The sequence below is a fragment of the Melanerpes formicivorus genome, unplaced genomic scaffold (assembly GCF_026170545.1).
Source record: "Melanerpes formicivorus ecotype bairdi unplaced genomic scaffold, bMelFor1.0.p_v2 SCAF_16, whole genome shotgun sequence".
In the NCBI taxonomy this organism is placed as follows: Eukaryota; Metazoa; Chordata; class Aves; order Piciformes; family Picidae; genus Melanerpes; species Melanerpes formicivorus.
The window spans coordinates 10,841,822-10,857,105 of NW_027142368.1; the positions used below are offsets into that span (position 1 = coordinate 10,841,822).

The 15,284-nt window shown below is 37.7% G+C and overlaps 1 protein-coding gene across 10 annotated transcripts in view; it reads right to left on the minus strand.

Moving 5' to 3' along the window:
• The window catches only part of PLEKHA7 (pleckstrin homology domain containing A7), a 136,679-nt gene that overhangs the window by 90,740 nt on the left and 30,655 nt on the right, over positions 1-15,284 (minus strand). Inside the window, exon 1 of one of the 10 annotated variants that reach the window (XM_068148088.1) lies at positions 852-1,244. The exons of 8 other annotated variants lie outside the window; for them this stretch is intronic. In XM_068148088.1, coding sequence (XP_068004189.1) covers positions 852-922 — 71 coding nt within the window. In that variant the 5' untranslated portion in view covers positions 923-1,244. Of the gene's footprint in view, positions 1-851; positions 1,245-15,284 lie in introns of those variants that run through there. One more of the 10 variants, XM_068148091.1, reaches the window with a different exon arrangement.

Consider the following 15,284-nt stretch of genomic DNA (forward strand, 5'->3'; position numbering starts at 1 on the left):
GTAATAGCACGAAACTCCTGCTCCAACTCTGACTTTCCCCTCCCTCTGCTGTTGTTGCAGCAGGAAAGGCAAGGACTTCAGATTTAGACAGAATAAACAGAGATTACATTCCTTTATTAAGGTGTGCCAGAAACCTGAGATCTTTCAGCCAAAGAAGTATTGTAACACATTCCCTCTAATTATTATGCAATATTACAGTCTGCCACAGCAGGAACAGTAATTTCGTGGTTAGAATCCAGCCCATTCACTAGAAAAATGTTATACAGCACTCTCAGAAGGAAGGATTTTTAGTGAAACAGGACTGTTGAGTCAAAGACAGAAAACAACAAGAAGCTTTACCACAGCACTAGCATTTATCACCTTTCCACACGTGCACATTTTGTCTGAGAATTGTCTTAAAAGTACAATGAGAGTAAGTACTTCTTGTTGTTTACCTTATGCAATTCTGCATGGAAAGATCTGAAATTATTCATGTTTCTAGAAATCTGTACATTTCTCAACACTGTAGATATTTGGTTCCTAATAAATGACTGGTATATCTCAATACATAATTCACTGAAGAAATAAATCTCCAAGGTTACAACTTCATTTTGCCACTTAGAAAAACTCAAAATATTTAGTAAATTTAGAAATAAAACCTAATTGCTTTAAATAAACACAAATCTAATCATAAAGTCAGGCAGTAAGCATTCTCAAACTGGATTTTATGTCTTTCAGCTAATTCTTCAATTTCAGATTTTTTTCAGAGAACAAAGAAATGGAAACAACAAAAAATGATCTGTTCATAGAAGCATCATGCCACAGCTCTATAAGCAAGTGCATTAAAAGATAGAACTTAAAACACGCTATACCTGCATGACACCTGGTAGAATGGATATCCCGGCAGAGAAACAGAGTTTGGAAATCCAGACTGACTCGACATTGCCTTCAGGTATTGTATCCACTTAAATCACCTCTATGTTCCATATGTTAATTCCTTACCAAAACAACAGCTATGTCTGCATCCATCTGTAGGTCGGTTCAAAGCTAACTAAAAAGAAACCAAGTGCATATTTGAAGGTCTTGAAGATTCTGCCTGCATTTCAAACTGCTTCCTCAGTAGTGAAATTCCTAAAAGACAACACCCTCATGACATCACGTAGTAGAGAATCATAAACATGCAACTGTTTCAGAAAAGCAAGGGCAGCCCATGGGTTTTGACTCGACACAAAATCCTGCAGCGCATTCTTCTTGCTAGCACGGTGCCTTTCAGCTGGTGAAAGGCAGAGACCTGCTGCCTTAGACAGCAGCCTGCTTTGGCAGCCAGCCAGCCAGCAGCACAACTTATTGCCAATGCTGCAAATCCCTCCTATCAGCTAATGAAGATCCAGACTGCAGGTGAAACACCATTTCCTTCAAAATGACGAGAGCCCTGACCTTGAACTTAGTGATAAAGAAATCTTTAACAATTTTCAGCTAAACATACAGTGCATACTATTGTTTTATAAGCAACAGCAGATTGCACTGCATATAGTAGTATGAAAAATCACATGGAGTTTTCCCCTGCTACAAAAGAATCCTGTCGCTCTACACTCTCAACTATGGGAAAGCAAGAGGGAGGGAGAGGAGATGGAATCTTAAACCACATTATTTAAGCCACTGAATACAGAAATAAAATTATGTGTGTGCATTCTTGCAGTACTTTACTATAGCTTTAATCAAAGAAATATCAAAAGCAAGAGGTTTCTTTTGATATACAGTACAAGGATAAGTTAAGTGAAAGTTCATTTGGGCATGCCTTCCTCAACTGGAAAGCAGGAAGTATTACGTAGCCACAATATAAACCAGTGGCATGACTAATGTCAAATAGACTTAAATGATTACCTACCTACACTGCTCTTAAGAGTACAGAAGATCTACAGTGCCCTTACATGAAGACCTGCTTAGTTTAAGCAAAATAGTAACTAAACCACATTCAAATATTATTTCATTATTTCCCAGCACAGCTAGCATAGATATTAAAATGTTGAATAGCTCTACCCCATCATACATCATTTACTCTTACTATTTTATTTTGTTTCACAGTTTTGTTAAAGACTGAGTAAGTGTCACTTGGTTTATCACAAGTTTATAACCAACATCTCAGTCATGAGAAAAATGGTATAAAACCTTTTACAGTCTGACTTGAAAGAATGGGAGCTTGTTCTTCTACCTTAAATTGAAAACTAAACCTGAACTCAGTGAAACATTTAGGTTTACACTGCCTATTTTTTAAGAGTGGTTTATTTGTGAAACACAACAACATTTTAACTGAAGATGAAACCCCTAAACAATCACAGGCTACAGAATAAGGGTTTGGTCCTCCAAAGATTGGGAATAATTATTAATGAGCTCTGCACACTGTCATATACAGATCTCAGCCAAATACCTGACTGCTACACCAGCTACAATCACAGGTCATTTTACACAATAAATGCAATGTACGTTTGCACACAGGGTAACATGCAGGTACCATAGGTCACTGCATCCAGCACCAATTTCTGAGGTCCTACAAAAATGCCAAGATAATGTAAAGAGAGCATAGTTTGCTCAGAGAAGTGTTTTTTTAGTTACTCATCCAACTGTTGTGCCTGAAAACCAAATAAGCTTCTGGGCGCATCATTTTGCAGCAATTTTTATACCTCTCCTAGCTATAAAGAAAAAGCTTCAAAATGCAATTCCAGTACAAATTATCTTGTGATATCAGCTGAATTTTTACAAACAGCTTGAAAATAGCACCTTTCAGAAGCATAAGTTCTCTCATGTCTAGTACGGAGCGTTAATTCCAAATCCCACAACTCTCAGAAACCATACAGATGACAGCAAAAAATGTTGTGTGCATGTGAGAGCCAGAGGCAACTCAACCAGGCCACCTTTCCCTGCTGCTTAACCAGGGAAGTTAGGATAAGTATGGCCGGGTTTCACCCCTTCTGCCACAGCTGAAGACCATGTAAGTCATTGTACTACACAGCTGTGGTTGTACCTCATGAGTCATCTTGTGTGCTCATCCCTAAGGCACTTCATTTCTACCCCTGTATTTACTCAGTTTTCATTTGGTGCCTCCTTGACACTGACAATCACAGCATTAACACAATTATGCGGCAATTCTCATCTTGGAGTAATTCTTCTTAGTCCCAACCAGGATTTAGGGTGTTTCCATTTGATTTGCCAGCTGAAAAGAACGTTAATGTTAAATCAGCAGATTAGAGGCTTATAAACCAGGAGTCTCAGAGGCTGCCAGTGGCTCACCATGCCATTCTGCAAAAAATCACTTAGTCCCTTAATGCCCAGCTTATCCACATAAGGAAAACACTGGCTGACAGCAAAGGAATGATGCGAGATGAAGTTGTTTGGGGGTTTTTCTTTGTGGTTTTTTTAATTATTATTGGTTTTAGTTGGGGGGGGGTTGTTTTTTTTTTTGGTTTTGGCTTGGTTTTTTTGGTGGTTTGTAATTAAGTATTGAAATCCTCTGATTAAAGATTTATGAAGTGATAGAACAATTGTAGCATTGGAAGGGAAAGCTGTATGGGAATATTCAGAATAGAGCTTTCCTTTTGTGTCCTGCTCCTAGCTCAAACACAACAGAAGCCTTATTGCTCCAAAATGCCAATTTAAACAGAAAAGCTATTTAAATTTTAAAACATGGTGGAAACTACACAGTTTTAAAACAGGTGGATAGCATTACAAAGCATTTAAAGATGCTGCAGCTAAGCAAGATGACACCAGGCAGGCAATAACTGAATGGTAGGTGATCTTGGCAGAAGCAGAACCCTTCACTGGCAGGCACCATACCGGTTCAATGATTTGGAAACAGGAAGGGAAAGTGTGACATAACAGAGAGAAAGGGGAAGGAAAAGTCTGGTAAAGACTAAAGAAAAAGCCTCCACACAATGATACCAAACATTTACCAAGTGCCCTTTTTATTTCCTTCCACAGGTAGGGCTTGATTACAATACAGCACTACTTCTGGGACCCAGACCTACTTGCCAAACACCACCTCCTGCAACAGACAAGTGGGTTTAATTCCAATTGTAGTCATGTTTGTTTGAATTTTACTTCCCTGGTTTAGTGTCAACAAACTTACTTTAAAATTACCACATTGGTATTGTTTGGCATAGCCACTTTGCTGGAACAAAACTAAACAAAGAAAGTAAGTTTGAAGTACAGATACTGCGTGTTCCAGGATTTACAGTGACCTTACTACTGAAGTAACTGACCTGCTACTGCTACAGCATTTAATGCCACTCCTTGAAAAGCATATGATACTTAACCGAGGTGTGACTGCACTTCAGAATGCAAGGACAGGCTGGAAGGCTGGAGAAGTGCAAACTCACCAACACTTTCAGGTATTTCAAACCATCCTCAGTAAACGAATGGAAGATTAATTCAAACTAAAAAGGCAGACTGAATAAGATATAGAAACTACCCTTATTACTGGAATCCAAAAAAAACTTCATCAGATCTAGAATTGAAAGGAGGCATATCTCAAAATGCATATAAATGTTCCATATTCATAAAACTAGAACAATGTGTCATGCAGAAATTATTGTAACATCAATACCATAAATCAGTAATTTACTCCCATATGAAGTATTTGATCTTTTCCCTGCCTGTTAAGAAATATATTAGATACTAAAATAGAAGGGGGGAAAAAACATTACAGAAAGTGTAGGAAAACCCATTACATGGGGTTTGAAGATAACAGTGCAACTTACAATGAAAATATTACAAAGATATTCAACATAATGAGCAATGCTTAGAGGACATCATGAAGAGGGTTTTTTCCTTTCTGTACAAAACTCAGTAATAGGGAAATACTCAACAAAATTGAAGGATAATGGCAAATTTAAAACTGAAGAAGAACATTATAACTGAAAAATTAAAACTCATCCAGAATTAAAGTCTAATTGGATAATTACATAGGGAAAACCAAAAACAAACCCAGAAGTGATAACAGAAAAGTACAGGAAGGAAAGAAAACTTGAAACCACCACCAGAACTTGTAAGAAAGTATCTGTGTAAGAATATGACAAGACCCAGCTGCCATAGGATGACTTTTGCTCTTTTCTGAGGCACATTAGGAGGTTCAACAGTAACAAATCATCTCTCCTGCACTCCTAGACTTGCTGGTCAAACAACTGAATGATGTTGGAGTATTTTTCAGCCTAGTTTCTGAAGAAAACTGAAGCAATCTTTGTCACATAAGCAGGTACAGAATAAGCAGGTGAGTTGCTGTTTTCAGATAGGCTATCTAATGAAAAATAAAATAAGCAGCTTCTGAAAGAAAATAGGTAGCACATGAAGATGGCTGCATTCTCAGTTCTGACACAGTGACAGAATGGCCCAAGTTGGGAGGAACCTCAAAGACCACCTACTGCAACCAACCGGTCATGGGCAGGGATGCCTCTCAACTAGATCATGTTACTCAAGGCTTCATCCAATCTGGTTTTGAACAGAGGTGGAGCCTAGCAGTCACCACTGAACACAGCTATCCTGTCCTCTTTGGGATGCAAATAAGCGCACAGAAATATAAGCCCTAGCTATACTAGGTCAATCTTTCTGTCACTTTAGGGAAGCCTCTCGGTGGCACAATGCTTATTTTTTTACTTGCATACACTTCAATGAGTGAAAAAAGAATTCCCAGAACTCATTTTCCAGCTATGAAAACAAGTAACAGTTACACAGAACCTGGCTTCTAGCTGCCACTGCAATACTCAAGCTGCGAAAAGGTTCCTTTGAAGCAAACTGCATATTATGTGAAATTCTTCAGAAAGGTAAAAGAAAACACTGATGCACTCTTCACTGTGACCATGCAGGCTGGGAGGACTGATGAAAGCCGATAAAGTAGGAATAATGAGGGCCTTGGAGTATGAAACACCTGACATTTGAGGAATTTAGTCCCATTAAGGATTTGTCCTTCAAGAAGTGGAGAAGGAAAGCGACTGCAACATATAGCAGCAGATATTATTTTAGGCACAGACACATTTCTGCATCCACAGGTTTAATCTCAAGATGCCACATATGAAAGCAAGCAATTCTGTTTCATTCCATGCTTCTCTTCAGAGACAGAGAAGTTAACACAGAGACGTCAGCAGCAGTGACATGACCACCACCTCTGCAAAACTGTTCTACACCACAGCTTTGCCACTCCTCACACATAGCACCTTCAGAGATTTTCACATAAGACACAGAACTCATTTTCAAGGTTTTATTCTTAACATAGAGGGCAGGATAGGCAGCTAATCAACTGAGAGCAAAAACCTGAAGCTTACAGACCAGAAATAGCTGCTTAGGGAGCATGGAGCCAAAATGGCCAGATTGTACTTGACATGGCTATTTCACTTTGTATCTCAGGCAACTTTCACCACCAGATGTTTCAACAGTCAGCCACAAATTCTCAATGGCTCTCACCAATATTGCACAATAGCAAACATGGGAATAAAGCATGTACCAGCCTTGAGATTAATAAACTGCAATCCTGATCTAGACACCAGATAACCAATGCATGTTTCTTTCCTGTAAGCGTTAAAGCAAAAGCTCAACAACTCTTTATTGTGGCCAAAGGTTCTCAAATTATTCATGAGCATTTGAGCACAGTTGGCATCTTGTCACTGAAGTAGCCCTGTCCTGCTGAACTAGTGCAGTAAATCTGCCTGCCTACAAACTCACAGTCACTGTGAAGTTGCTATGTAACCAGGTACCATATTCTCAACCAGGTCATTCTGCCCTAGAGCTGCCTAAATTAGTTTATGACAATTTGCAGAATGGGCAAGAATAAATTGTCAACAATAAAATGTCAGGATGTCTTTGGGGGCAGAAGAGGAACACCTAGACTGTAAATTGGCCTACTGCAAGTCATGAAACCTCACAGGCACAAAGCTAATGAAAATGACACCGACAGGAGGGGGAAAGTACCCTACTCACAACTTTGCCTTCCCCTTTAACTATAGGTCCAGCTGAAACAATTAGCCACAAGCAACTAGAAACTAACTTACAAGATGACTTGATCACTACGGGCAGTCAGTGGTACAGAAGCAGGAGTTATGCTGCCCCTGTGCACAGAAACACTCTGTACTGCACCACTCTGGAGTCTAACCCAGGTACACTTGCAGAGGCAATGTTACCTTCTGCAGCCAGGTTTACTCTGCCTTATCCCCATGACCTTTACCCAGGAAACAAAGTAATGATATCACCAGGTCACACGGGCATTGCCAGCAATGTCATCTGCCAATAGCCTGGAAGAGGGCGACGGCTGCTGGAAGGCAAGAGGTTGCACAGGCCACAGCACAGGCTGCAGCAGTGACACAGCATTTCGGGACTGGAATCCGTCTGGCCTGGTGATGGCCTCACTGGCTTTCAAAGTAGGTGACTAAAGGAGTAAACACCAATTCCTCCCAGTTTTACAGCCTGCACAAATCATCAGGCCTGCCACCTGCAACATGCTAAAACAGCGCAGGTCAAGCCTAACCCTCTGGTGGAGAACAGCTGAAATCCAGCACGATCAGAGCTGCAAGGCTGTGACCCCACAACAGCAACATCACTGGCCAGGAGAATTCCAAAAGAAATAAAATCAAACCCCCAAAATCCCAAACAAACCCAAACCAAACCGCAATCCCACCTACTTCGACATGAAGAGAAATTCACCAACCTGACCTATTTATACATGATTTTTCAAAATGTTTCTACAGAGCACAGATTTTTGAGGCCTGTACCAGGTACCATCTTCAAAGAGCATCTGGGAGCAATTGTTCCATTTTCTGCTTGCAGCATTTATAAACACAAAAGTATAAATCTTGCATGCTGTGGAATTAACAGGTATTCCACACTTCAGTTCCAAGAAAACCAGAGAATCAGATTACATTCTCTCGCTGCATGAAGTAATTCCATATTCTTAAATCTGACATAACTCTTCTAAACCACTAAATTCTTCATGAAGTCACAATCTTCTTACATAAAAAAATAAAAATAGAGTCTGAAATGGGATTAAGTTACTTTAAATTAATTATACTGGCTAGAGATAAGTATTACTGCCAAGTGACACAAAAATATTGAACTGAACCCAACCAAAATGATTGAATAAGAAGAAATGTTGTCAGCCAAATAATCTTTAAAGACACAAACTTTTGCTGAACTCAAATAGGAAATCCATTATTTCACAGAGTGTGGATGCATGTAAATTGGACTGAAGTGATTTAATAAGAACAGTCATTATGTAGAAGCCAGAATGCTGATATTTTGAGAAATTTTAGAAATTACTTTGAATTTATAAGGCAGGTTCCTCCCTAGTGTTACTCAAATAAATCTTCATTTACTCAAGGTACCAGTACATAGCAAGTTTCTCTCTTCAACACACACAACTCATTAACACAAACTACATAGATGCCTATTTAATGACATCCAATCTTCAGCTTGATGGTCCTTGAAGAAGCTCCAGAGTATATAATGTACATCTCGCAGGACTGCAAACAAGGAAGGCTGAGTCTATTTTTGATCTTCAGGAGAAGTCAGACAAAGTATACTACATCAGAGGGCTGTCATATGGCATCCTTTTTAACTCAGACATTTTAAGTTAACAGCTCTGAAAAATACTTACAGATAAGACTAACCTATTCAAAATTGTTACTGGCAAATAAACTAACTATGATGCCTACAAATCACTTATCAGGTATTACAACTAGAGGTAAACGAAACATTGTCATTTCACTTTAAACTTGGCAATTGGAATAATTTGACACGCTTCTAAAGCACAAGAGTAAAAAGAAACTGTAGGGTTTACAAACTCCTGAGGTCAGGGTGATAAATGAAATCACTTCCAAAATAAGCTTTCCTAATTAAGGCTCCTAAAGCAGAGCTGGCTTGCATTCAGTTAGTACCACTGTTACAAGTAATCTGAAATATTTTTGATAAAATATTTTTAGTATCAACTCCAGCATATTAAAACCAGCTGAAGGTCACGACAAGGGTGACAAAAAATTATGTTCAGACACAGGAAAGTTAACAAATCAGTTCCTCAAACTACACAAAATATTTTGAGACCTCTGTACTTAGATCAGTTCAAGACTAATTGTTTGTTTACAACTATTGTCTTAATGCATCATAACCTCAGCATTAAACAAAAGAAAAAGCCACGTGCATCAGTGCTTGGGTTACATCTACTGCATCCTGCCACTTTGTCCCCACAGGCACATTTGGCCTACTAAAAGCAGGGTGAGCGGTTTTTAGTTAAAAGACAGAAACTTTGTATGCACACTTTTAATCAAGTTTATGTCATTGCAGCCTCCCTGAAGAAATATTTAATTTACTTAATGAGGCAGATGGCACTTTTTATTATGCCTGTATTTGTTTGCTGCACTTAGGAAATTTAATTTGCATAATAAAATTTTTTCATTTGCTAGGTCAATTCACGTGCCACTAAATGACAATTTGGCACTAACAACTGCAGTACCTCTCTGAAATGCAAGCACTCCACCCTAGTTTTTTGAAACAGTCAGCTCTTTAAACTCTTCATTCTGAATTGGTGTAAGAATTTTAGTCAATTTTGGCATATTCTGTGGTACTTTTACCTCAGGAAAAAAAAAAAGCTAAGGAATCCTTTACATTCTATTACGTTCCTGTAACTTCCATTATCATACACTATTTTGAAATGGAAGAAATTAAACTCAACCATGAAAAGATACCATACACTACAGATATTGTCAGTCACACTATTAAGAACTGAACAGACTGAGCAGAATTCTAAAAGAACAATGAGATTTACTGGGAACACAAGAAAATGAAATACCTAAAAGCACTAGGAATGGCAGTGTGCAAGGCAGCAGGAGCCACATGCTCTTCAGAGGTATGGGATGAATTTCTATGCAGAACAGAGCAGACACACAGGACATTCCTTGAAATATACTCTGACTTACACCCCCAAATAAAAGTTGCTAATTATATTTTGATTAATCTTCTGAAGCCTATGAAACAATTTATGTTTACAACACCTGACTAACCTCAGGTGCTTTACAAGAGCTCCCCCCCCCTTCTAAAAATAACAAGGATATAAATGCAAATTATACAGAGACAAAGCTGGACAAAAATAGTTATGACTTACCATTATGAGAGCGATATATTTTCCAAGTTATGGCATGATTTCATTTGCAACTGGGCTTTTAATTGCTGGAGCAATTTCATTGCTTTAAAAGGCATTACAAATATTTCCATTCTTCATTTTTTGTTAATAAAATCTGTTTAATCACTTTTGAAATAATGCAAATATTTATCCTCTTTGCTAAGAATTAATCATCAATGTGAAGGCAAAATCCACAATGACCAAGAAACAATCCTACTCTTCTCATGATCTTTCATGTACTGAAAGTCAGTGTTAAGAGTTTGTGCCAGTATTATCCAACGTTGACTGCCCTAATCATTTAAGATAACAGTACTCAACTTTCAGACAGATATTCTAATCAAAACCAAGCGCTCAAAAACACAGTGCTAAATAAACACTATATATTTAATGTTACAGGATGGAAAGTTCAAAAGGGTTAGTACAAGAGACCAGTACAAAATCCTGGAATTAGCTCAGGCATTTTGTACATGAACCACAGCAAGAAATGAAACATTACAATCTTTGCAAGGACCGAACACTGATACATACCTACGATAATACTTTTTCACTGTACTGTTTACAGACCATCAGCTTCAGTCAGTCATTAACCATTCTCATGATTATGCCTGAAGCATTCATAAGCATTCAAAAATGAAGCACAGCCATTAAAAAGGACCAGGCTTGCCCTCTCTTCACTTGCTGAAAAAATCATTAACGCCTTCACTCCTCTCATTCTGCCTAGGGAAAGAAAGAAAGGGGTGGGAAGAAGCTTAGAGCGGAATACCGCCTACCTCATTGCCATCATTTCCTCCCATCAGGTCACCCGCACGTAGAAAAAGGACTAAAATCTCTCCAAATCAGTTTCAGTGCTTCAGACTGGCTTGGGAGAAACAAGCTGTAATTAACTGTTTTTATGAAACTGATGTTACTTTGAACCTTTAGAGATAGCTGATGTTACACTGATGTTAAAAGCACTCAAGATGCCCTAATATGACCACATCCATTGTCATCATTCTTTAACATTTCAAGGTAAAGATAATAAATCTAAATACCAAATACCAAGCAATTCTATTGTACCCCTGATAATTCCTAAAAGCGGGAAAATTAGATGCTAATGAAGCTGCATTGTTTTAATGAGCTCTCAACATTAGTCCTTGGCCACATAACTTCTGTGGCTGAGATGACAGCAGCTTTGCATAATTATGTTTACAGACAATCACCTTCTGGGTTTCCTCCAGTCCAGAACAAGTTAATCATCCTGTTACATGAGGCCAAATTAAATATTATCTTTCAATAAAATATCCCTCCTCAGAAACAGTTATTGTAAGTGTGACTTGAATGGAAGTTCTTATCAAGTTGGACCACTTTGAGGACAGGTGGATTAAATCTGTCAATTTCTTCTCAGAGATATGAATTTTAAAACTCTTCAGATTTTTTGTGAGATATTAATTTTATTCAAAGACCTTTGATAGGTACTTTATTTCAAAGCTGCCTTCAAAATACTGCCCATCACAAAACAGCTTCTCGTCAGATCACTTCAATAAGCTTGAATTGTCTCAATTAGAAAGTCCCAAGCAAACTAACTGGGATACTCACTGTAAGTGCTCTTGGTAACTAGACTTTGTCCCAACAATATACTGTGTTAAAACAATTATCTAACATGTTATGCTAATTTAAGTAGGTCACACTGTTTCCACTAGCTTTGCCTAAAAGCTCTTCCAATAAATCTAGTTGCAAGGTAAGTGTTTGCCATATTTTCTCTACAAATTGGTTCATTTAAAATTATATATTGGGCAACCCACAGTCTTTGGGAGACTCAACACATTCTCTGCCAGTTACATCTTCTGTACTTCAACATATATTATATTAATTTTTACTACAGTACAGACATTGAGAAGGCTTTGTGAAAGTACCATCATGGGCAACTACACAACTGAAATTCCTTCCATATTTGGGAGAAGGGGACTGAAGGAGGGTGTTATTTATCATGAAGCTGCTATGACTTTACTCTCACCATTGAAGCAGCTCCTGTGATACTCACTGTTACCTCTATTTCTATTATGGCTGTGCTCACAAAAGCAATGCAGAACATAAGACACAAAACCTGAAGGAGTTCATCATCTTTGTAGCTGTATATTAGCTAGGTTTACATATAGCATTCATTCAAAACTAAAAATGCTCGACTGAAACTGCAATGCCAACAATAAAAGGCAGAAGTACCATTTGCTTTTCATGATGGGATAGGACTTTTAAAAAAACAAAATAAAAATCTGCAAACTTGCAAGCTGCCTGTTTCCTTTCCAGTTCACCAAAAATACATGTGAGAAATTACACTTTTTCCTAGCTTGTGCTTTACGTATCACCACAGGATCAAAAACTTCAAAGTTTGGAAATATTCCCATTACTCCTTATTTACCTTATAAATGAGATATGAAAATACATGCAAAAAAGTGGTTCTGGGAGTAAATGCTGTGCAAGTACCTCCATAAAAACCTAACAGGACATGAGATCTAGCAAGTAAGTGACAATCCATCCTTGTTGTTTTGGTTTGTTTTTTTGCTTACTTGATGTTTCAGTGCAGGTGCTCATTAAATTTTAAAAGTAACAATGATCTCTACTTACTAAAAAAATACTAACCTGAAATCAAACTATTAATTAGTCACCAGTACCTTCTTTTTGCCTTTAGACAATATTTACATAATGTTACACCAGCAAATATGTCCCAGACAGTACTTCCTAAGGGTACATTAAAACCAGAAACAAGCACATACAAGGTTCAGAGCAACATCAGAAAGAAGCTGGTGCAGTTCAACTGCACAGTGCTGACGAACTTTCACTCTTCTGCTTTACACAAATAGTAATTACTTTCATAACCTGACACCAGTTCCCACATTGTTCTTTCCCACAAACTCTGTGGTGCAGAAGGGGATAAATTTCTTCCTGCAGTGTAACATGGAATTACCAAAATCCCATCCTTCCAACAGATTTTCAGAATTGACAACAAATGCCTTCCCCACACTGAGCTAACAGTAAAATCAGTTCTTACAGCACAGCCCCTGGTTGCAAGGAGGGTTTTTTTGCCTATAAAAATTTTTACTCAACACAGATGCTAAGCAATGTTTTTTAAACTACTGAATTATTTTGGCTATTTAAGCAACAATTTCTCTTCCCACATTCTCCCTATCACAACTTCACCATCCTGGTGACTTTTTTTTTCTTCCCCCTCCCTACTCCTATTTCCAAATACTCCTCATGACTTTCCCAACACTTCAGCTGCTGCTTCTGTCCCCGAGACTTTCTAGGAACAATCCATATCATACTCAGGCATTCGTAAACCAGAATTTTTTTGTACAAGACAGAGAAATCCTGACCACTCTTTATGGAAGTGTTTCTTCTCAATCTGTCTCAAGTTCTCTTTTGGCTTTGTGAAAAACAATGTTTCATATTTTTAGCACTTTTCAAAAATCAGAACTGTCTCATTACCAAGTACACAATTCTTTATAGAGGCTAATTTTAAGTTGTGTGAACTCCTTGATAAATATACTACATGAAATCCCATAAAACAGGACCACCTCTTTTCCCACAGGACTTGTATCACTAAGCTAAATACCTCAAACTTAGTTCCATCTGTTCCACCTAAACAGTTTTCTCTCCTGAAAAAAGGGAAGGGGAGACTGGTGAATCTTTACACTAATGACCAAAAAGGAAATACTAAGCATAAAAATGAAATATAATTTTCAAACCTCTGAAGGGCTACTGTAATAAATTAATATATTGGAATTTTAAACTACGGGACCTGTGTTACTGATGTCCTTTAAAGAGTAGGAAACAATGCCTGTGACAATTCTCAGACCTGTTTTCCAGTTTAGGTACGTCATATAAAATGGAAAGGAACAAAGTAAGTATCAATATACTGAAGGTCTTTTTGGCACAGAGAAATACTTCAGAGCTCTGCGAAGCTGCGTGAACAGCTTTTGGAGCAGAAAACGTGATTCTGTAAGAAGTTCAAATTACAATCATAATAGCGCCAGAATTATTTAAAGACACAAAAACCTTTGATGCATTCCTCTAGACCAAGAAAACATTTCCCCTTATGTATGACCCGTTTGGTACTATAAAGATTACAGCTGAAATACCAGAGACTGTGTGAAACCACTACCCTTTAAGACCATACAAGATATTTCGAATTCTGATTTATTCCTGAATTAACAACCTAAAATGTCAAAGCCATTCCCAGTTTACTTGTGCTCCAACAGATTAATTCTGCCAGCTACCGTAGAGAAAAGCACTGCAATTCCATTACAGAAGCTTCCAAGTGTTTGTTGAGCCTAAGCATATGTTCTAAACTTCCCATCATAAATGATGTGTTAGTCTAGAAGAGTTTTTCTTCTGCATTGCATGCTAAAACGAGCATAATAAAGATCTACAAGACTAGAGAAGATATCTTGTGTTTAACTCAAAATGTCAGAAAACAAGGCTTTAATCTGTTCCTAAAAAAAAGATCATCAAAAGCACTGAAATCTGGACACCTTTTACACTTGACTTTTGTTTCCAAATGCTTGTGCTTGGAAGACATTTTATTAAAAAAAAAAAAAAATTAAAAAATCTAATTATGAAAAATATGCTATTAATTCTGTAAGCATACTCAAGGAATTTTGAAGGAGCTTTAACAGTCTTAATTTAGAGTTGTATAAATGCTGAACAATTACCACAGCGTCAAAGTAGCTACTCACAATAAAATTTCCTCATGATGGCAGCATAAACCATTGTGCTGAACTGTGGAATGACAATGCACAATCCTACTCACACAAAACAGTGAGCTCTCCACTCTTCTAGGAATAGTGTTCACTGCTTTTAATTTTCTCTTTCTCCACACTGCCATTTTTACAATACTTTACAGTGCTCTTACTTAGTTCACAGAATGCTATAGAAGTATTCTACTTCACACACATAATTCATTAAGAAGACGTACCAGCCTAAGGAGTATTTTGATAAGTGATGTGTAATTTTACTCATCTACCCCATATACTTTTCATAGTTTGTAAATTCTATTTTGAAACATCTATGACATCACACACTGTACATGCATGTAACACTAAGTGAAGGCTTCAATCAAGATCCATATATGAAGTTCTTCTGAAGAATGATCTTTCATCAAGTTCTGTTCGCTTTTGAG